At 48.6% G+C, this 21,719-nt stretch overlaps 1 protein-coding gene and 2 pseudogenes across 1 annotated transcript in view; all 3 read left to right on the top strand.

Annotated features, from left to right (window-relative positions):
* Cacna1b (calcium voltage-gated channel subunit alpha1 B) overlaps positions 1 to 21,719 on the top strand; it is a gene marked incomplete at its 3' end in the record, with an annotated part of 192,520 nt that overhangs the window by 159,249 nt on the left and 11,552 nt on the right. Inside the window, exons 34-39 of the mRNA XM_047525413.1 lie at positions 1,335 to 1,451; positions 1,779 to 1,844; positions 3,483 to 3,574; positions 5,517 to 5,661; positions 15,603 to 15,730; positions 21,578 to 21,674. Coding sequence (XP_047381369.1) covers positions 1,335 to 1,451; positions 1,779 to 1,844; positions 3,483 to 3,574; positions 5,517 to 5,661; positions 15,603 to 15,730; positions 21,578 to 21,674 — 645 coding nt within the window. The remainder of the gene's footprint in view (positions 1 to 1,334; positions 1,452 to 1,778; positions 1,845 to 3,482; positions 3,575 to 5,516; positions 5,662 to 15,602; positions 15,731 to 21,577; positions 21,675 to 21,719) is intronic.
* On the top strand, positions 9,325 to 10,328 carry LOC124964283 (protein-L-histidine N-pros-methyltransferase-like; annotated as a pseudogene).
* On the top strand, positions 12,496 to 13,066 carry LOC124964212 (phosphatidylethanolamine-binding protein 1-like; annotated as a pseudogene).

Below are 21,719 nucleotides of genomic sequence, written 5' to 3'. Positions count from 1 at the left end.
TGTATACCACTGAGATTCTCCTGCCTCAGCCTGAATTGACTGGGAGCTGCAGGCTCCGCTGTGTACCCTGCCTTGAGTCCCACTCCCACCCTCTTGCTGATGTGGACACAGTTGGTCCACATCACCCTTGTGCTCACTGATCCACCTTTGGGGCTCAGCATTTGCCTGGGAGCCAGAACATCCTGTGACTGTCAGTCTCTGACCTGCAGAGAAACCCAGAGATCCTGCCACTCTGGTGGGAGCCACAGGCGAGGCAGAAGTATCCCTTGAGAGTAGGTCCCTGGAAGTAAGTGTGAGACCCGTCCCTCCACTGACCGCCTCACTTGCCGTGACAGGCAGCCCTTGAGTGGCTGCCAAGCTTTCACCGCCTCTGCGTTTGCATGTACTCTCCTTCTGCTGCTGTCTCATTCGACATCTATGTTCTCCTTTCTCTTTATTTGACAACTGAATCTGACAACACAAATGTGTCTGAGCCTGAGATGCTTGCATATTTAAAAATATCAAAAGATCAGGAAGCCGCTCTCAGACTCTGTGCAGGTACCTGGTCTCTAAGCAGACAGGTATAAAGTGCCTGACTCTGCAGGAACCCCCACCTATGCACGGACACCTCCCTAGAGCCACCCTTCTCTGAAAAGGCTTGCCAATAATTCCAGGTGTCCAGGGCCAGGGATTACTCACTCCCAGGTAAACTTTGGAGTCCGGGGTTCATCAGTTTGTCTTTGTGCTTAGTTTTGAGCCCTTGGATGAGGAAGCAGTGCCAAGCATCCTGGGTTCTCTGAAGCAGAGGCCTGGGGTGAGAGCAGCAGAGTGACTGCACCTGCACCTTCCGCAATGTCAGCAAGCTCCTGGAGCAGTCCGAGCAGAGCCCAGGCAGGCAGGGGCTTTGATGGCTGAGCCTGGAAGGGAAGAGTGTAGCCACCAGGCCTAGGCAGGGGGGTCCCTTCAAGGGTGCCAGCTGCAGAGGCATCATGCCCAGCCCCTGGATGCTTGGCTGTGTCCCATGAGAAGTGGTCACTGTTGGAGGCCCACAGGTGATCTCACCCCACCAGACAGCAAGAAGCCACTTTGGAGAGCTTCTTTCTCTGTTTCTCACTATTGGGGTAGCCCTAGAATAGGGGGGTCTCTGATTTGCTGCATGAAGTGTGACTTGCAGTGATAAGCTTTTCTTTTGGAAGGTTTTCTGGTGGCCAGTTACTGCTTAGACTGAGTAGTGACTTCATTTGAATTTCTTTTTAACCCCTGTGGAGCCACAGGGACTTGGGGAGTGACTGGGGGTGAAGGTGGCACTTTGGGGGCACTTCCCACAGATCAGAAGGCAACCCTCTTCTCTGCAGAATAACTTCATCAACCTCAGCTTCCTCCGCCTCTTCAGAGCTGCACGGCTGGTCAAGCTGCTGCGCCAGGGCTACACCATCCGCATCCTGCTGTGGACCTTCGTCCAGTCCTTCAAGGTGAAGCAGGCACCAGGGGCAGGGCAGGGCAGGGCAGGGCAGATCCCTCCAAGGCTATCCTCCTCCTTTGTCATGATTCCCTGGCCCCCTCCTTTGGAAAACCAAATCGAGCAGGGTGGGTGCACCTCCCTGTTGGCACCCTGGCCTGCTGCAGTTTATAAAGATGTTCGAGTGACCACAGGTTATCTCCCTGATGCCCACAAAACCCCTGAGGGGGGCTTTTATGGCCCCCGTTTAGAGATGAAGAAACAGGGCCTGTCTCCTGGAGGAGCTGGGCGAGGCTGAGCCAGGAGAGGTACAGGGCCTGACCTGCCCGTGTGTCTGCAGGCGCTGCCCTATGTGTGCCTCCTCATTGCCATGCTGTTCTTCATCTACGCCATCATCGGCATGCAGGTGGGTGCCGCTCACCCTGATGGGGCTGGACGTGGAGCTTCGTCCACTTGGGCCATGGGGAATGTGTCACGGGTCGTTGAACGATGACAGTGATGATCTGACACACAGTGAGCCTCCGCTGTGAGCAGTGAGGCAGCTGTCTCAGACACTGTCAGGTGGAGGTGTCCAGGCTCCACGCGGCTGCGCTGCTCCCAGCATTCCTTGAGAGGGGCAGTCCAGCCATCTACCCACTCCTTTCTCTCTGGGAAACGGCACTGCCATGTTTTTGAGGTCTGGGTGGACTTCACGCACAGCTGGGTATTAGAGAGATCTGCATGGTGTGGAGTGGCTGTTGGTCAGTCTGAAGGCACCCCTTCTGCTCCTTTAGTGGAGATCACATGCTCCCAAGGAAACTGACTGACCATTTGAGCAGGAGCCTCAGATCAGGGCCTCAACAAGCACAGGCTGTGTGATTTAGATTGTCTTTATTTCTCAAGAATACTTTGTCAGTTATTTGGAAAAAATACTTAAAATATGTAAAGCAGTGTCCCAGCTATGACCTTTGGTCATCTGGCCCTTCCCAGCAGTGGGGAGGAGAGTGGACTGAGTATAAAGTTAGTATAGGAGGTGCAGTATTCAAGTCTTCATTCCGCAGGCTGAAAAGTTATCGAGAGTTTGCTGAAATCTGATGCTATTTAAAACAAACACACACACACACTATTTTCCTACTTTGGATTTTGGATGTACAAAAACATGCATGTCGGGGCTGGGATCGTGGCTTAGTGATGGAGTGGTGGAGTGGTGGAGTAGTGCATGTGTGGGGCACTGGGTTCAATTCTCAGCACCACATATAAATAGGTAAAATAAAGGTCTTGCGTCCACCTACAACTAAAATATATATATATATATATATATATATATATATATATATATATATATATATATATATAAAGGAATGTGCATGTCATTGATCTTTGTGGAAATGTAATAGCTTATCAATTTTTGGCTGGATTCCAGATTTTAAACTGAAGATGGTTCTTCATTCATTTGCCTTTCTTACCCTGAAAAAAATCAATTATAATAGATAAAAACCTCATTGCACCATTTGCACAAAGGTTTCAAAAGAAAGTTTCCAATGATCTAGCTAGGCGTACATATGCTTATGATTCCACTACTCAGGAGACTAAGGCAGGAGAATCACAAGTTTGAGGCCTGTCTGGGCAACTTAGTGAGACCCTGTCTCAAAATAAAAATTAAAAAGGGCTAGGGGTGTAGCTCAGTGGTAGAGCAGCCTTGTACTGAAAGAAAAAACAAGGAATATTTCCAGTGATTTCTTAGAGCTATTGCCAGTATAATAGTATAGTTCCTGCTTCGGAACTGTTAATGAGAGAGCTACCTGAAACACTTCCTATCTTGTGCATAGCAGAACTGGGCCCCATTCATTCATCAGACTTGCATCTGGGGCAGGCTGAGAGCTGGAACCTGGTGCACACTGAGCTATGGGACCGGAGTGTGATCAGTTAGCAAGTACACTGGCACCTGGGCAGTGCCATTTCTTGTGGGGTCCCCTAGGTTGCCCACATCTCCTCTTTTGCCTGGTCTACCCACCACGGCTCCGGGGATTCCGCAGCATCAGCATGCTGCTGTTCTCCATTTTAGGTGTTTGGAAACATTGCCTTGGACGATGACACCAGCATCAATCGGCACAACAACTTCCGGACATTCTTACAAGCCCTGATGCTGTTGTTCAGGTGCGTTGTGTGGTCAGATTGATGTCCACTCTGCTCAGGATGTAGGAGGGTGGGTCCTACCATAGGGACTGCTCTTTTTTAACCCCAAATTATGCTGCTTTCACTTAAAGGACTTTTCCAGTCCTTCCCTCTCTGTTCATCCTTTCCAGAGGGCTCTTGAAGTCTACCCTGGCCTCAGGACAGACTGATAAGAAGCCCCTAAGGGAGGACCTGAGCCAGTCCTTGCTCTGTGGTTGACAGCCGGAAGGCCTCCCAGGAGGCTGCATCCTGGTAGGACAGGTGTCTGCAGGGCCATGCAGTGAGCTGGCCCCAGCTTCCACAGCTGGAAGCAGTCTTGGTGATGGGATGGATGAGAAAGGGAGAAGCAGGCACAGAGGGGGAACTGCTCCTGATAAAAGTGCTGCTGCTTGTGGCCCAAGGAGCTCCGCTGGCCAGAACTGCTGGTTTGGATAAACCTCCCCCTCTCATGGGGGGCCACGTTTCCTAGACTTCTGGCTGAAGCCAAGCACAGCAAAACGGTGGAAACTGGGGGAGCAGAGGTGGACCTGGAGGCCCTGGGCACAAACCTTCTGATGCCTGTTGGGCAGGGGTGTGCTCAGAAGTGACTCAGGCCCAGATGCTGTCTCTGTGACTGGGCACTGGCTGTCCTGGTCTGAGTGTGGTCTGAGGGCCATGGGGAAGGTGAATGTGTTTTGCTGCCTCCTGAGTCTCCCTCATTTTCCAAGACAGGAAGGGAACTCTTTAGGAATTTATGGTGAGGGTGCTGACATCAGGCCTTCCTGTGGCTCCTTCCTGAGGCTTCTGCACTTCTGCTCCTTCATGCAGATGCAGGGCTGCTGGGAAGACGCATGCCCTGCCTGCAGGGGCACCTGGGGCTCTGGCAGTGCCCTGAGAGGAGGGTGAGCTCAGACCCAGACCTGCTTTGCTGAACTGCCTGGGGAACATTCTTGGCTCTTGTTTCTTTGCATAAGATGAACAGGTATCCTCAGGCTCATAGTGGTTTTCTGGGCTTCAGCTATTATATTTATTTCTTCATTTATTATTACTTTTCCCCATGCCACACAGATTTGAGGCCATCCTCTGAAGTCTACCTTAAGCCTGTGTTTTCCAAGATTTCTGTTCCCCTGAACTTTGTATCACAAAGGGGTACCCCCATCACTTGGATTGGCACAGGCCTATTGGCTACAGGAAGCCCCCACCCCTGGCATTTTTGGTGGGCAGTGGGCATTGCTCCTGCCCAGTGCTGGCTGTGTGTTCTGTAGAGTCCCCAAGTGACTGCTCAGGGCAGGGCATCCCCCAGGTGTTCTGGGAGCAAGGGCTGGTGTGCAAGTGGACTGAGGAGGGATGAGGGGTGAAGGTGGGAGCAGAGTAGGTTGCAGTGCCTGGGGCTGAGTCCAGCCTTGTGGATTTGGCCTTCGTGAGGAGGGAGCATGGGAAGGTCTGAGAGAAGTGACAGCATCAGACCTGAACCTTGTGGCCCCGCAGTGCAGTGTGTGACTGCAGTGCAGTGGAGTGGGAAGAGCTGCAGGTACTCAGGCACCTGGAGGGTGCTGCTGTGAGGCCCCAGGTGAACCTGGGAACTGCTTTTTCTGAAGGAGCCTGAACTGATGGGTGGGATGTGAAGGGAAGAGGCAGGGATGATGTGGCTGCTTTGCCTTGAGCAGCTAGAAAGGCAGAGCTGCTGCTTCTAGAAACAAGGATAAGGATGGCCCGTGTTTGGTGTGAGGCCACGTGTGTCCACCAGGGAGTGCTCACAGCACACTAGATTACTGTCCTCCACTGAGGTCTGGCCCATGTGCAGGAGCCCAGAGAGGGCTGAACTTGGCTCAGCTCTCCTGAGGACTCAGCTCCCCTGGCTCTGGACTGGACAGGGCTCTGGGTGTCCCTGGAGTTTTCCCTCCAGGCCTTCCATGTGGGCTCACGGCTCTGCTCTTCTTCTCAGGAGTGCCACAGGGGAGGCCTGGCATGAAATCATGCTATCATGTCTCAGCAACCGGGCCTGTGACCCGGATGCCAACGCCAGCGAGTGTGGGAGTGACTTTGCCTACTTCTACTTTGTCTCCTTCATCTTCCTTTGCTCCTTCCTGGTAAGTCCTGACCACTGTGCCCATGTCTGTCTGTCTCAGTCCAGCTCAGGACCTGCATCTCCTCTTGGTCCCTGACTCTGAGCCATGCCATATGGTAAGCTGATGCTCTGGCGAGGCCTTTCCTCCTCCAGTGCAACAGCCTCTTCAGCCTAGGAAGGACCTACTTGGAGACGAGCCTTGGTGGCCTTGCCTGACTTCCATGGAAGGGTTGCATTTCAGAGGGCAGCTGCCCCTTAGTGTCCAGCCTCTTGGAAGGTCCACTGTGGTGACAGGAGGTGAAGAAGCAGCCTCTCATCCAGCATGCCTGGTGCAGTGAGCCAGGTAGGAGAGACGGGCAGGCTAGTCCAAGGAGGGTAGATCTCGCTCCTGGCTAGCAGAGCCCCTGGGAGCCTTGAAGCAAAAAGTGCAACATGGTCTACTTCCTGTTCTGCAGCTTGGCATCTGTGTGAACATGAGGAGGGGGCTGCAGTGTGAGCAGGGAGGTGAGTGGGCTGACAGTGACCTAGAGAAGGGTATGAAGGAATTGAAATGGGTGGAGCTGCATTTTAAAGGCAGAGTTGGCCTGATTGAGAAGGAGATAAGAAACCACACCCTGGCATTTGCTGGTAATGGGTGAGGGGCTGTTCCTCTGAGATGAGGCATGGAAAGCTGCAGGTATGACTTAGAGGGCAGTGGAGACACCACCCCGACCTCTGGGCTGGAGAATGGAAGGAGTTACCATCAGTGTTTGGGGTGTCTGTGCAGCTGGAGGACACTCTCTGGGTCCCACTGTGAAGTGCAGCCCAGAAATCTGCATGACTTAAGTGCAGATTCCCAGGGGCCCTGGACTTACTGTGTCAGGATCTCTGGAAGAGGGATCCAGGAATGTGAGTTTAAACAAGCTCTTGGTGCTAAACTTTGAGCAACACCAACATAAGGAAAGAGTGGATTGAGAAGAAGGCTGAAGACTGTTGCTTAGGAGACAGGAGTGCTAGATCCAGGAGCTGAGACACAGTCAGTGAGGCAGGTGGAGAGAGCAGCCAGGAGAGAGGAGCACCCCAAGGCCAAAGGAAGAAGGAGTCTCCTGAGGGAGAATAGTCTACTCTGCAAAGTATTGTTGGAAGGTAAAGTGAGATAATGACTGAGAAAGAATGGCAGAAGCCACTGGTGACCCTTGCAAGGATAGTTTGTTTAGGCATGGTGGGAACAAAGTCCTTTTGGTGGATTCGAGCAATAATGGAAGTGAGGGGCACAGAAAGAACAGCAGCTTTTCCCAGCAGCAGATGGTGCCAGATCTATGGGCATAGCCCTTGAGCAGGGCTAACGTGACCTGTGTTTTTCTCCAACCAATCATGTCTACTCCTTGGAACCATGAGTAGAGAATTGAATTGTCCAGGTTCAGGATTTTCCAGACAAGTGTAAGGAGGAGAAAAGGGTACGTGTGAGTCACAGTGCTGACTGTGGTCAAAGCTGGGGACAGTGAGGTGAGGGCACTGGATCAGAGGGTCTCTTGTGGACAAAGCAGCCTTGGAATGCAGATGTCAGAGCAACTGATCATGAATGACATGGAATGACATGGGGCGTGTGGAGTCAAGACTTGGGGCAGGGATGGTGCCCTTGTTCATGGTCCTTGGTGATGGGACCAAGCTGCATATCCACATGCAAAAGAATGAAGCAGGACCCCACCTCACTCCATATACAAAGTTAATTCAATTATCAAAGAACTGAAGAGAAGAGCCAAAATAATAACAGTACTATGTAGGAACAATTGGGAGTAAGAATCAGGTCTCATGCATGGATATCCACTCCTACAGCAAAAACAGAGAGAAATAACATAAAGACTGTGGACACCACATGTGTAAGGAGTGTCAATCTAGATTGCTCCCAGACCCCTTTAGAATACACAGAGGTGTGAATTCTGGAAGAACATCCACAGAAGGTCTATGCCACATACCCTGCTTTATGCAACACAATTGCCTGATCTATAAAGAAAGACCTTGCTTGCTCTTGTGAGACCGACAGGGAAAGTGGGAGCTTCAAGTTTTGTACTCACTGTTTCAAAATATACCGACCATCACCCAAGAACTAGCAGGAAAACTATACTATAAAACACACTTGGAAATATATTGAAAAATTCACAATAACTGAATATTCCAGAACACTTCACCAAGAGAAGGCTGTGCCCTAAAAAGGCCTATACATACTAGGTGAAGAGAAATCCATCCCAACAGATAGGCAAAAACAACACAGCAATACAAGAAATATGAAAAAGCATAGTAACACAACATCTCCTAAAGTTCATAATTCTTCAGCAACTGACTCCAAAGATATTGAAGTGGATGAAATAAGGATTCAAAATCATGATTATAAAAATGACCAATGAATTCAAAGGAACACAGAAAAACAACTCAATGAATTAAGGAAGTCAGTATAGGATATAAATGAGAAATTCAATGAGGATATAGATATATTGAAAAAAAAAAAAAAAACTCAGAAATCTTGGAAATGAAAGGCAACATAAATCAAATCAAAAGTTCAGTTGGTAGTCTAATAGAGTAGACCATGCTGAAGACAAAATCTCAGACCTGGAAGACAAAGTGCCCTTCCTTGAACATTTAGATAGTGTTAAAGAAAACAAAATAAGTAACCATGACCAGAATATTCAAGAACTCTAGGACATTAATGCCAAATCTAAAAATCCTTGAAATCAAAGAGCATTGTGAGATGCAGACTAAAGACATGGATAATCTCTTCAGGGAAATAATAACAGAAAAATTTCCAAACCTTGGGAAGGAGGTAGACATTCAGAAGGACGAAGCATTCAGAACATCAACTAGACAAGATCAAAAGAGAACCTCTCCATGACTCATTATAGTTAAAATGCATAACATACAAAGCAAGGATAGAGAAAAAATTTAGGTCACATTTAGAGGCAGAATCACTTTTCATTTCTCAGCACAAACTCTAAAATCCAGGAGGGCATGGAATGATGTGTTCCAAACCCTGAAAGAAAATAACTGTCAACCAAGATTGCTATATCCAGCAAAGCTACCCTTTAGAATCAAAGAAGAAACAGAAACTTTCCAAGATAAACAGAAACTAAAATAATTCATGACTATCATGATATTTCAGAAAATGCTTAAAGAAATGCTACACACAGAAAAAATAAAAAACAAACCTCACAAATGGAAAAATATTATTTGAAAAGAAGCTAAGCAAGTGAGAAATAGGACCAAATTAAACATAAGAAAGAAATATAGATGACAGGAAGTAATAAACATCTCTTTATCATAACATCAAAAGTAAAGGGTCTGAACTCTCCAATTAAAAGACACAGGCTGGCAGAATGGATTAGAAAACAAGACCCAACTATATGTTGTTTGTAAGAGATTCACCTTACAGGCAAAGACAGCCACAGGCAGAAAGTGAAAAGATGAAATATTATATACCACGGGAATGGAGCCTGAAAACAAGCAGGAGTAACTACTCTCATATCTGACAAAGCAGACTTCAAGTCAAAGTTAATAACAAGAGATAAAGAGAATTTCAATCCAACAAGAAAATACAACAGCCCGCCTCGGCCCTGGAGAGGCTGGATGGGCAAGTTGGGCGCGATGACTGGAGCCCAGGCAGCACCCTCACCCGGGTGCCGGCGGTTATCCGAGCGAGTGGCCATGGCTCCCGATGAGACCGTTGGTGGGTTGACTATGCCTGAGCCTGGCGTCCGTGTGGCTGGTGCGGAGGATGTGGGTGCTGTGGAGCCCACTCATCCACTCGCTGTACGTGAACATGACAAGCGGCCCTGGCGGGCGACAGGAAGGACAACCACCAGTGGTATGCGTGCAACAGAGAGAAATTGTGTGAATCACTCCAGGCTGCCTTTGTTCAAAGTTACCTTGATCAAGGAACACAGATCTTAAACAACAGCACTGAGAAATCGGGCTGGCTGTTTATCCAATTATATCATTCTTTTGTGTCATCTGTTTTTAGCCTGTTTATGTCTAGAACATTTATCAGTGGGTTGCTAGGAAGAGGTTCAATGTTTCTATTCTCACCAGATCAGTTTCAGAGACTGCTTAAAATTAATCCAGACTGGAAAACCCAGAGGCTTCTTGATTTAGGCACTGGAGATGGAGAAGTCACAAAAATCATGAGCCCTCATTTTGAAGAAATCTATGCCACTGAACTCTCTGAAACTATGATATGGCAGCTTCAAAAGAAGAAGTACAGAGTGCTTGGAACCAATGAATGGCAGAACACAGGGTTCCAGTATGATGTCATCAGGTGCTTGCATTTGTTGGACCTCTGTGATCAGCCGCTGACTTTGTTAAAAGATATCAGAAGTGTCTTGGAGCCAACTAGAGGCAGTCATCCTGGCCCTGGTCCTGCCTTTTCATCCCTATGTGGAAAACGTAGGTGGCAAGTGGGAGAAACCATCAGAAATCTTGGAAATCAAGGGATAGAACTGGGAAGAACAAGTGAATAGCCTGCCTGAGGTGTTCAGAAAAGCTGGTTTTGTCATCGAAGTTTTCACCAGACTGCCACACCTGTGCGAAGGTGACACGTACAATGACTACTATGTTCTTGATGACGCTTTGTTCTCAAACCAGTATAGACTAATTAGAGGCCAAAGTCTACAGAGTCCACCCCAGGATCTACCCTCCAAAAGAGGGTTCACAATTATGTGATGGGAGGACCTTTGGAGACTGCCATTCTGAATATCACGTAGGAATTTAAAAAGCCAAAATACTAATTATTTCTTTGTAGTGTATAAAAGAAATGTTTTTAAAAAACAAGAACCCAACTCTGGATTTTATCAGTTCTTTACTCAGAGCTGTTCTTCAATGCAGGTCACACTCCAGTCATGATGGAAGATATTTTTCATATTTAATTGCAGTTGGGACTCATTCCCAGACAAAGCAATAGTCATGACTTCATGGAGCCAATAAACAGATTGTTTTTAATAAATGAAGACTGGCAATAAAGCTGTCCATTCAATTCCAAATATTGGTTGTAAGGTATAGCCACTGATCTACTTTCATGTTTAGAAAATCTGTTATTCAAGAAAATGTTTTTAATCATGCTAATAAACTTTTTTTGGAGATTAAAAAAAGAAAATATAACAATATTAAATATCTGTACCCCAAATGTTAGTGCACCTAATTACATAAAATAGACACCCTCAACATAAAGACTCAGACTCCAGTACTAGGTGATTTCAACATGCCTTTCTCATCAGTAGGTAGATCATCCAGACATAAACTCAATAAAGAATCTTTGGATCTAAAAAATATAAATCAAAAGGACTTAATACACATCTGTAGAAAATTTCATCCAATAACAGCTGAATTCACTTTCTTCTCAGCTGCTTATGGAACCCTATCCAAAATTGACCATATTTTGGGCCACAAAGCCACTCTAAACAAATGTATAAAAATTAGTATAATTCCATGCATCTTATCAGGTCATAATGGAATGAAATTAGAGATCAATACCAAGAAAAAACTATAGAAACTGTATAAAAACATGGAGATTGAACAATATACTTTTGATCAATGAATGAATGATAGAAGAAATCAAGAGAGAAATTTTAAAATTCTTAGAATCAAATGAGAATAGTGACACAATATACCAGAACCTCTGGGACACTAAGAAGATGGATGAAAGAGGAAAGTTCATAACTAGATAAGAAAAGAAACCTACTACAACATCATGAAGGCAATGAGTGACAAACCCAAACCCAACCCCACAGTGAATGGGAAAACTGAAAGCATTTCCTTTAAAATCTGGAACAAGACAAGGATGTTCACTCTCACCAATCCTATGTAATATAGCCCTAGAAATTCTAGGCAGAGCAATTAGGCAAGGGAAGGAAATAGAAGGAATCCAAATAGGAAAGGAAGAAGTCAAATTATCACTGTTTGCAGATGACATGATCCTGTACCTAGATGATCCAAAAAACTCCAGCAGAAGACTGCTACAGCTAATAGACAAATTCAGCAAAGCAGCAGGATACAAAATCAATATCCCAAAGTCAATACCTTTTCTATACACCAATAATGAACCTGCTGAGAAAGAAATCAGGAAAACAATCCCATTTATAATAGCTCCCTCCCACCAAAAAAATAAATTAATTAATTAATAAATAAACCCACAAAACCTAGGAATAAATTTAACCAAGGAGGTGAATGACCTTTACAATGAAAACTATAGAACATTGAAGAAAGAAATTAAAGAAGATCTTCGAAAATGTAAAGACTTCCCATGTTCATGAATAGGCAGAATTAATGGTGTTAAGATGGTCATACCACCAAAAGTGACATACAGATGAATGCAGTCCCCATCAAAATACCGATGACATTCTTCACAAAAGTAGAAAAAACAGTCCTAAAATTCACGTGGAAGAATGGAAGTCCTAGACTAGCCAAAGCAATTGTAAGCCAGAAAAGCAATGCTGGAGGCATCGTGACCCATGACCGAATTATACTGCAGAGCTGCAGTAACAAATACTGCATGTTACTGGCATAAAAACACAGACACAGGCCATGGTACAGAATGGAAGACACAGAGGCAAACCCACAGACTTGTCATCCAGTCCTTGACAAAGTCACCAAAGAGAAAAGATGGCTTTTTAACAAGTGATGTGGGGAAAACTGGTTATCTATATGTAGAAGAATAGGAGAAGACCCTTATCTCTCACCCTGAACAAAAGTCAAAGTGCCTCAGAGAGCCAGTGCCTGCGCTGCCTTGGTCGTTGACTACATGTCGCCGCCTGCCTGGCTGCGGACGCTGTGAACCAGTTGCGTGTGCCCCTGCCGCACTCCTGGCCAGCCGAGCTGCCTGCGCTGCCACGACATGCCAGTGGACCTCAGCCAGTGGAACAGGCCACTGAGCCTGCAGGAGGCGGACGAGCAGCCCCAGCACCGACTGCCTACAGTCAACAGGGGTCGCCTACGCTGGGCTGGAGGTGGACGAGCTGGGCAAAGTGCTGACCCAGGTGAAGAAGAGACCTACCAGCATTACATGGGATGGTCTTGATCCAGATAAACTCTACACCTTGGTCTTGACAGACCCAGATGCTCCCAGCAGGCAGTCTCCCAAATACAGGGAATGGCACCATTTTCTGGTGGCCAACATGAAGGGCAATGACATCAGCCATGGTATGGTCCTCTCTGATTATGTGGGCTCCCCGCCTCCCAGTGGCACAGGCCTCCACCGCTATGTCTGACTGGTCTACGAACAGGACAAGCCACTGAAGTGTGACGAGCCCATTCTCAGCAACCGATCTGGAGACAACCGCAGCAAATTCAAGGTGGCATCCTTCCGCAAAAAGCACAAGCTTGGGTCCCCAGTGGCCGGCACATGCTATCAGGCAGAGTGGGACGACTGTGTGCCCAAGCTGTATGAGCAGCTGTCGGGGAAGTAGGGGAAACTGGAGTCGGGGTCCTGGAGACCTGAGCAGTGTCCTGCTCGGGGACACATGTACAGCTCTCCCCTTCCCCCTCCCTCGGCACAGGTGAGGTCTGTAGCGGTTAGGGTGACTTTTCCTGTCGCTTGTTCTTTATGATTTTAGATAGTCACACATCCCAGTTTGTGTTTTGATCTAATTTGAACTCCACGTTGGGGGATATTTGGTACGCCACAGGGTCATTGCATTGTTAATAAAAGAATAGCAACCCAGAATTTAGAGAAGAAATCCAGGTAAAAATATTACAGGAACAGAGCAAAGTATCAGTCTTTAAGGGAAGTTGAGAAAAGGAGAATTTGCTGTCTTACCTCTGTGATCCCAAATCCAGAATCACGCACAGTGACAGCCGCTGAGATGTTTTTGTGGTGCTGTCTCTAAGACAGAGGCCAGCATCTCGGCTGCACTCAGCACGTGCTCAGATAGCGGTCGGAGCATGAGCGTCCTGCCCTGGCTCCTTTGAAGAACAAAGCTGGATAAAGCAACAGGAAGGATGGTTTGCTGCTGGTGAGGCCTGGCCTCTAGATGGGCAGCAGTGCTGGGCCAGGGACTGTTGGGAGTCCTTAAATCTGCTGAGGTGAAGAGCAGTTTGGAGTTGCTTAATGTGTTAATTAATTCTGCTGTTTGCTTTTTGTTGAATAAAAACTAAAACATTGGATGATCCAGAAAAAAAAAGTGCATCAGAGACCTAGGAATGAGATTAGAAATTTTGCAACTGCTTGTAAATACTCCAACATATAGGCACAGGCAACAACTTCCTCAGTAGGACCCCTAAAGTTCAGAGAGTAATACCAAAATTGATATTTATTAATAGCATCAAAGGAAACAAGAATGTGAAGAGAGAACACATAGAATGGGAGAAAATCTATGCTAGCTACTCTTCTGACAGAATATTAATATCCAGAATATATGAAGAACTCAAAAAGCTTAACACCAAAGGAAAAAAAATTAATAAATGGGCCAATGAGCTAAACAGATGCTTCTCAGAAGAAGAAATATGACTGGTGAAAAAATGTTCAACATATTTATCAAATCAAAAGTATGTGGATTTCATCTCATTCCAGTTAGAATGACACCCATCAAGAATACAAATACCAAATGCTGGAGAGGATGCAGAGAAAAAGGAACACTTCTACACCGTTGGCAGGAGTGTAAATTAGTACAACCACTGTATCAGTATGGGGTTCCTCAAAAGACTAGGCATGAAACTACTCTATGACCCAACTATACCACTACTCAGTTTTTATCCTGAAGAATTAAAGTCATCATATTATCGTGATATGTGTGTGACCATGTTTATAGGAGCACAATTCACGGTAGCCAAACTATGGAACCTGTCTAGGTGTCCATCACAGATGAATGGATAAGGAAAATGTGGTATGAATACACAATAGAGTTTTATCCAACCATAAAGAAAAATGAAATTTTGTCATTTGCAGAAAAAATGGATGGAATTTGAGAATATTATCTTAAGTAAAATAGCCAAACTCAGAAGGTCGAGTGTTGGATGTTTTCTTCCATATGTGGAAGCTAGAGGAGAATAAGGGGAAAAAAGTGATGGTGGGCTCTCATGAAAATTGAAAGGAGATCAGTAGAGTAGAGAAAAGGGACCAGCGGAGGAAAGAAGGAGGTAAAGGAGAAATACTAGGGAAATTGTATTGCTGTATTATGTGCATGTGCAAACATGGGACAGCAAACCCTATCATTATGTAAAATGATGATGTACCAGTAAAATAAAATACTAGTGATATATTATTAGAGAAAATTTAGCATTGTTTAAATTGATTAAAATTACTCATATCTGAAGAAATAAAAATAAAATATCACATATTTTGTGAATCCTTTCATATGAAATAACCAGGATAAACACATCCATTGAGACAGAAGGAGATTGGTGGCTGCGAGGGATGGGGGAGGGAGGAATGAGGGGTGATTACTCGATGGGTATTCTTTGTCTTTCAGCAGTTATAACATCTTTTAAATTTGGAGAGATGGTTGTGCAACATTATGATTGCATTATATTGTATATTTTAAAATGATTAGTTGCTTATTGTGTGAATTTCAAGTTAATTAGGAACAAATCCCCACAAACTGTTGCCTTGTGGTGCCCAACCTCCTAACGCCCAAGTCACTGCTTTCAGGGAAGGCAGCCTGAGGGGATGATGACCATGGTAGTGCTGGGCAGATAATGGACGGCAGGATGGACAACAGGCAGGAGGTTATGGGACCTGAGTTAGGAAAAGGCAACAGAAGGAGAGAACGGAGCTGCCAGCAGACTAATGCTGGCTAAATGTGTAGGATCGAGAACCCTGGGGGCCCAGAAGCCCAGCGCAGGACTGGCATCCCCAGTCCCAGGCTGGAGCAGGCCGGGTGTGGAGTTGGGTGAAGCAGAGTGATCACTGCTGTCCTCGTGGTTGCATGCACAGACTGCCCAAAGGATGAGGGTGGCGAGAGGGCTACAGTCTGCCCATTGCCTCTTCTCTTCCCTGTCCCGCAGATGTTGAATCTGTTTGTGGCTGTGATCATGGACAATTTTGAGTACCTAACGCGGGACTCTTCCATCCTTGGGCCTCACCACCTGGACGAGTTCATTCGGGTCTGGGCTGAGTACGACCCAGCTGCGTGGTAAGTGAGCCCCAGTGTTCTGTGGTCTTAGGGGTGCCCCCACCCATGGCTCTCAGGACAGGGCTGGGTGGCTTTGGACATGTCTCATCTGAATGCCCCTTCAGGTGTTGGTTGGTGCTCAGGATGGTGCTGATGTTTCCTCCAGGTGTCCTTTCTTTTTTGGTCTTATATGCCTTGAAGCAACTCTGGGCAGAGACATGGACTCTGAAGCCCTCAGTTGGGCCCTCAGGTGGGCACCTGTGCCATGGGTTGTGTAAGGTTTCAAGGGATCTGTGAGGCTTGTGCTCCCAGTGCACAGGCTTTCCTGCTTTTCCCTAAGGCCTGTTGTGAAGGGTGCATGGAGGCAGCATGGCCACACCATGGTGCGATGCTTGGAGGGCTTTGAGAGCAGAAATAATGTCGTGTCCCTATGACCCCACCCCAGGGGCTCAGGGTCTTCCTCTTTGTCTTCTCCCTTGGAAAGAGGAACCAAGGTATACCTCTGCCCCAGCCCTGATTGTACATAGTGGGCACTTGGTGATCTTTCATTGAAATCAGAAGAGCTACCAGGAAGGTTCTAGTATATTTAAGACCTTTTATTAAGGTGGGATGGTTACATGAAAGAGATGTGCTTGGTTTCCAGGTGGAGCAAGACTCTGATGGGGAGGGTGTGGGTCAGAAGGTGAAGTCATTGGAGACCCTGCTGCACCCATGCATTGGAAGAGCCCTGTACACCCCTGCTGTGCCCCCAGGGCAAGACCACAGTCAGGAGGGAAGCAAGCAGAGTACCAGGCTCTCCACCTGTCCACGGGCATTTATTCACCACTCACTCAACACTTGTTCACCACAAACTCATTCCTTTCTTCATCCACTGTCTTATTCACTCACTCACCTGCTCCCTCCCTCCCCCACCTGCTCCCTCCTCCCTCACCTGCTCCCCTGCTCACTCACTCATTCATGACTCTCTTCATCCACTGGCATTCATTTTCTCATCCCCCTGCTCCCTCCCTCCCTCACTTGTTCACTTACTTGCTCCACTCCAGCAGTAGTTCCTGAAAGCTGTTCCTTGCAAGATAGGAGGCAGGAGAAGGGTGGGGAGCCCTGGCTGCTGGTCCCAGGACGCCTGCCTGTCCCTGGCTTACTTTGATTGCTCAGGAGCCATGCTGTGGACTGAAGGGGTGGTTGTCAATGGGTGGTGACACTCTCTTCCCATGCTCTATGGGGATGACAAGTTTGTGGAATGGGGCAGCTCCCCAGGGGGACCACTTCTGCCTCACACAGGCGTGTGCTTGGCCTCTGGTTGTAGGAGAGTCTGGAGGAAGTGGTCAGCTCCTAGGGTGTTGGTCCTGTGCTCCATGGAGCAGGCTCTGCTTGCTTTTCCCTAACTTGAAAGAGGGCTTGATGGAACTCCTTCAGCCCTTCTCACTCAGCCTCTGGAGAGCACCCCCATCACAGAGAGGATGGGGGTACGACATGTGGCCCTCCTCATCTAGGCTAGTTCTGCAGCCACCATGTCGTCAGGTACTCTGGAACACTGGCTGCTCCTGCCCAGGCTCCTCTGAGCCCACAGCATCCCCTTGTGTATATTCTATCTTAAGGAGAGATTTAAGGGTTTTCACAGTGTAGAAGCAGCATAGCGACTACTTGTATTCTATTCTGCACGCACCCATTCCTGTGGCTTTGTAGAGCCATGTTGTTTCTCTTGCACCCATATCTTTGTCCTCAATGCCTCAGACTCTTTCTGGAGTGCACAGTCTCAGGGTCCATGACCTGGAGACTGAACCTTGCCAGGCAGGGCATTGGAGACTCCACCTCAAGCATGGTGTGGGAGTGCTCCAGGAAGATCATCCAGGTTGGTGGCCTCAGGAGTTACTGCCATTTCTGGATGTTCTCCAAACAGGAGTGTGTTGCAGAAAACAGATACTTTCTTGGGTGCACTCCTATAATCCCAGCAGCTTGGAAGGCTGAGGCAGGTAAAGTCAAGTTCAAGGCCAGACTCAGCAACTTAGCAAGGCCCTGTCTCAGGTCAGGGACTGGGGATGTAGTTCAGTAGTGGAGCACCCTGAGTTCACTCCTCAGTACTGCAAAAACAAGACAAAATAATGCATAGCATACTTTATGTGATGTAATCTGCATTGAAGGATGAAGCCAACCAGCAGGAAATGACAACCAGGTCTTCCACAGTCAGCCATAGGCAAGAACAGAAGTAATGCACACAGAAAGTGGATGTGAGCCCATACAGCTTTATGACTATGAACAGCAAGGACTCAGACTGTCTCTCAAGTCCCAGAGTTTGGGAACATGGAACTCTGGAAGGTGTGGGCAGGTGGGATATGGTAAAGAAAGTCCAGTGGAGGAGTAGACAGCAGAGCCTGAGCCACATCCCAGAGTGGCACAAATAACACCAGATAATGGGCAAGACCAGGAACCCCAAGGGCAGACATGCTTGGTAGGCAACACATGGGACTGCCCTCATGGGTGCCAGGTGCCTCCAGACCGCCTGAGGAGGCCAATAGCCCTTCAGCCATGGCTGGGCAGCCTGGGTCTGGATCCACTTCTGGCAGAGCAGAGGGCCCTTGGCCTTCAGTAGCCTCCACAACAGATGCAGGCATGTGGTTACCTTATTTCCCTGGTGATCACTTAGATGTCTCCTTGTGTTGTTTTGGGAGAAACTTTGAAACTGTAACAAAACTTTATTAAATTTCCCAACATTAGTGAATGCACGTATGTGCATGTGTGTGGCTAGGTTTGTATGCACAAGCACAGACTTGTGCTCATGTGTGCAAATGCACGGGTATATATGTGTGCATGTGTGAGCCCATGTACACTATGTATGCGATGTGTGTTCACACAAATATGTGTACATGTGCATGTTTGGGGCATACATGTGATTGTGAGTGTATGTGTGCACATGAGTGTTTGTGTGCAAGGCAACTGCATGTTTGTGTGTACATGCCTATGTGTGCACATGTGGGGTGTTCACATGCTCATGCACATGCTGTGAGTGTGGGTATGTGAGTTCATTGACTGTCATGTGCACACGGCTGTGTGTGCATGTGTGTGAGTGTGTGCATGCTGTGGGAGGCAAGGAAGGCACAGGCTGTTGATTTCTGGCTCTGCCTTTCTCAGTCTCCTTTGTTGCCTCAGCACTTGTGTGAACTGTGGAGATTCGAGAGGAGAATCACAGTCATGTTTCTTGGAATGATCAATCTGCTTGTTTTATGTTCATCCCTCTGCCAGTGAACGTTTCTGGATCATAGCTGTGTGCTGGGCGGGGGTCGAGAGAGGAAGCAATCAGAGTGTCAGCCAGGCTACTCAGAGGGAGACACTGGCCTTCGCTGGAGGCCAGGCGTTTCTGAGGAGGAAAGGTGGCATACTACCTGAGCAAGATGGGTGGAGGAGAGGGAAGGGTGGGAGCAGAGGGTGGGAAGGCCAGGTGGGCTGTGCCAGTCTCCAGTGGGGAATGTATTACAAAGGGGCTGGGAGGAAGGCTGGGAAAGGCTGAGAAAGGACTTGAAATTGGGTTTAGCAAGTTGCTTTGATTTTATTCTATAGATAGTGGGCAAACTTGAATCAGGGACCCAAGCTTTTCATCTGGTGGCATCTGATTGATTTGATAGGCAGGGGCAGTCCTGAGGCTAAGCAACCCCGGGTGTACCCAGTCCCCCTGCAATGGTAACTAGGGTCCAAAGATGAGCAAGCACCTCGAATGAGACCAGAGTGGGAGTTTCTCTTTCTTCCTTCTTCCAGAAGCAAATTTGACATGACTTGGAACTGATTGGTCAGAGGGAACTGCATCGTAGGGAAGGAAGGTAGCAGTGGTGGTCCAGGGTTGCTAGCCCTGGAGGAGGGTGTCTTTAGCTGGACCAGCAGGTTCCAGGGCAACATGCCCCTCAGGTTGCTGTGTTGGAGAAACAGAGGGACCAGGGTGGAGAGAGACTTGTGAAGAGTGGCTCCAGCACTCAGGGAGTAAGAGGGCCAAACAGAGACAGGGAGGGTAAGCCCAGGTGAGACCCACCAAGCACAGGGGGCACAGTGTGCAGAGTGGGGCTCAGTGTGGGCCTGTGGGTGTGGCTGTGTTCTACTGCTGCAGAATACTCTGCAGAATTCTCTCTAGAAATTATTCTGGATTGACACACCTCCTGGGGAACCCCAAACACCAGGCCAGCAGCAGTTGACCTGCCCGGCTACACTCTCCGCCTCCATCACTATTGCTCAGGGCTGCGTCCTCCCCTCGTGCTGGGTGGGTGGGTGGGTCGGGCTGCACCGTGCCTTTGTTGCCATAACCTGTGACATTTCCTTTCCAGTTGCCGGATTCATTATAAGGATATGTACAGTTTGTTGCGTTGTATTGCGCCACCCGTTGGCTTAGGGAAGAACTGCCCTCGTAGGTTGGCCTACAAGGTTTGCAACTTCAGAGCCTCCATCCGACATACTTCCCTGCCGAATTGCAAACACAGCACACACTCCCTGCCTGGTTTGGGAATGATGACACCTCACCTACCCTGCCCTGCCCCGCACTCTGGCCTCCTCGACGCTTTGGTTCCCCGTCAATCTCCCTGATCCCTCCAACTGGCTGGGGGCAGGCAGCTTTTGGAGAGTGCACAGAAAGCTTTCTGGTCAGGCCATGTTGGCCAGGATCAGCCACTGGGTGGGCTCTGAGGTCAGAGTCATCTGCACCAGGATGCAGCCGCCTCATCCAGGGTTTTCCTCCAGGCTCTCGCGGGTGGGCTGATGGTCAGATAGGCCAGACTCAGGGCCCAGGGGAGGGATCTTGGACACTAGTAAACAGGAGCAGCTGCCCCTCTGGTTCCTGTGAGGTTTCTGGTTCTCTGGGGTTTGGAGAAAGGGCAGAGGTAGAGTGGGGCCCACAGACAAGCCTACCCGCATCGCCTCTAGATGGATCTGCTCAGCACAGTGGAGAAGTGCCCTGGCCTGGAACTGTGGGGAGAGAGCACAGGGGGCAGACCCACCTGCCCGAGAGAGGCTGGATCTGAACCTGCTGTGCCTCTGGGACCCCAAGCCCAGGAGCAGGCACCAAAGGGCTGAGGGAGGCCCCCGGCCCAGTGGCCTCTTTGCTTGGGGAACACTCCATCACGAGCCCCCAGACACCTCCGAGCCTGAGCCTTGGGTCCCAGGCCCCCCAGGAGGCTTGCCTGCCTGTTGGTCTGGACTTACGCTGTCAGATGGTGCAAGTGTGGCACCAGGCCACGCCTGCCCAGCTGCTCCCCACCCAGTCTCGTCCCTACCCAGCCCTGACCCCAGCAGCAGCCATGCCCGGGTCGCCTCGGGCGTCTCTGGGCTTGGAGCAGGACTTGCCCCAGGGTCAAGTTTGTCTATAGAGCTTCCAGGCTCCCTCTCTAGTTTCCTGGTCGGTCGTGGATCTTCTTCACTCTACCTCTAGTCTCACTCGGGAGCCAGTCTGCTGTGGCAGTGGCGGTAGCTGCTGTGGCTCTGAGCCACAGCGACGCCTCCACAGGGCTCTGCAGCTCTTCCTGCATGGTGAAATAGCACTTTCTGATTTGGCCTTATCTGTGTTCTAAAAGAGTAAACCAGAGATTCACAGCCCAAGCCGCCCCGATGCAGCCCTCCCCCTCCATGTTCATTAGCTCAGATGTCACCCTGCCCGCTGTCCTGCGTGGGGCTGGAGTGAGGAGGTGAGGCTGGGGTGGGGCCGCAGGGTCCAGTCAAGCAGAGAGAGCCCTCACTTTGCCTCTTGGTTTTGGGTGTTTAACCCGACACTGATTAACTGGATCTGTTTTCTTGTCTGCTTCCTCCCCTGCCCCTGCTCCCTGCTCTGCCCCTCCTGCTGTGCCTCCTCCTGTGGACCACTCACTGTGCCTGGGCCTCTCTGGGACTGGTTTCCAGTGGGCGCATCAGTTACAATGACATGTTTGAGATGCTGAAACACATGTCCCCGCCTCTGGGGCTGGGGAAGAAGTGCCCTGCTCGAGTTGCATACAAGGTAGACCCTGAGCCTGCCACCCCCAGAGCTATCTGTGCCAGGCTG

This window comes from Sciurus carolinensis, chromosome 14 (genome assembly GCF_902686445.1).
Source record: "Sciurus carolinensis chromosome 14, mSciCar1.2, whole genome shotgun sequence".
In the NCBI taxonomy this organism is placed as follows: Eukaryota; Metazoa; Chordata; class Mammalia; order Rodentia; family Sciuridae; genus Sciurus; species Sciurus carolinensis.
Note: the sequence above shows the minus strand (reverse complement) of the source record. Positions and strands in the feature narration are given on the sequence as shown.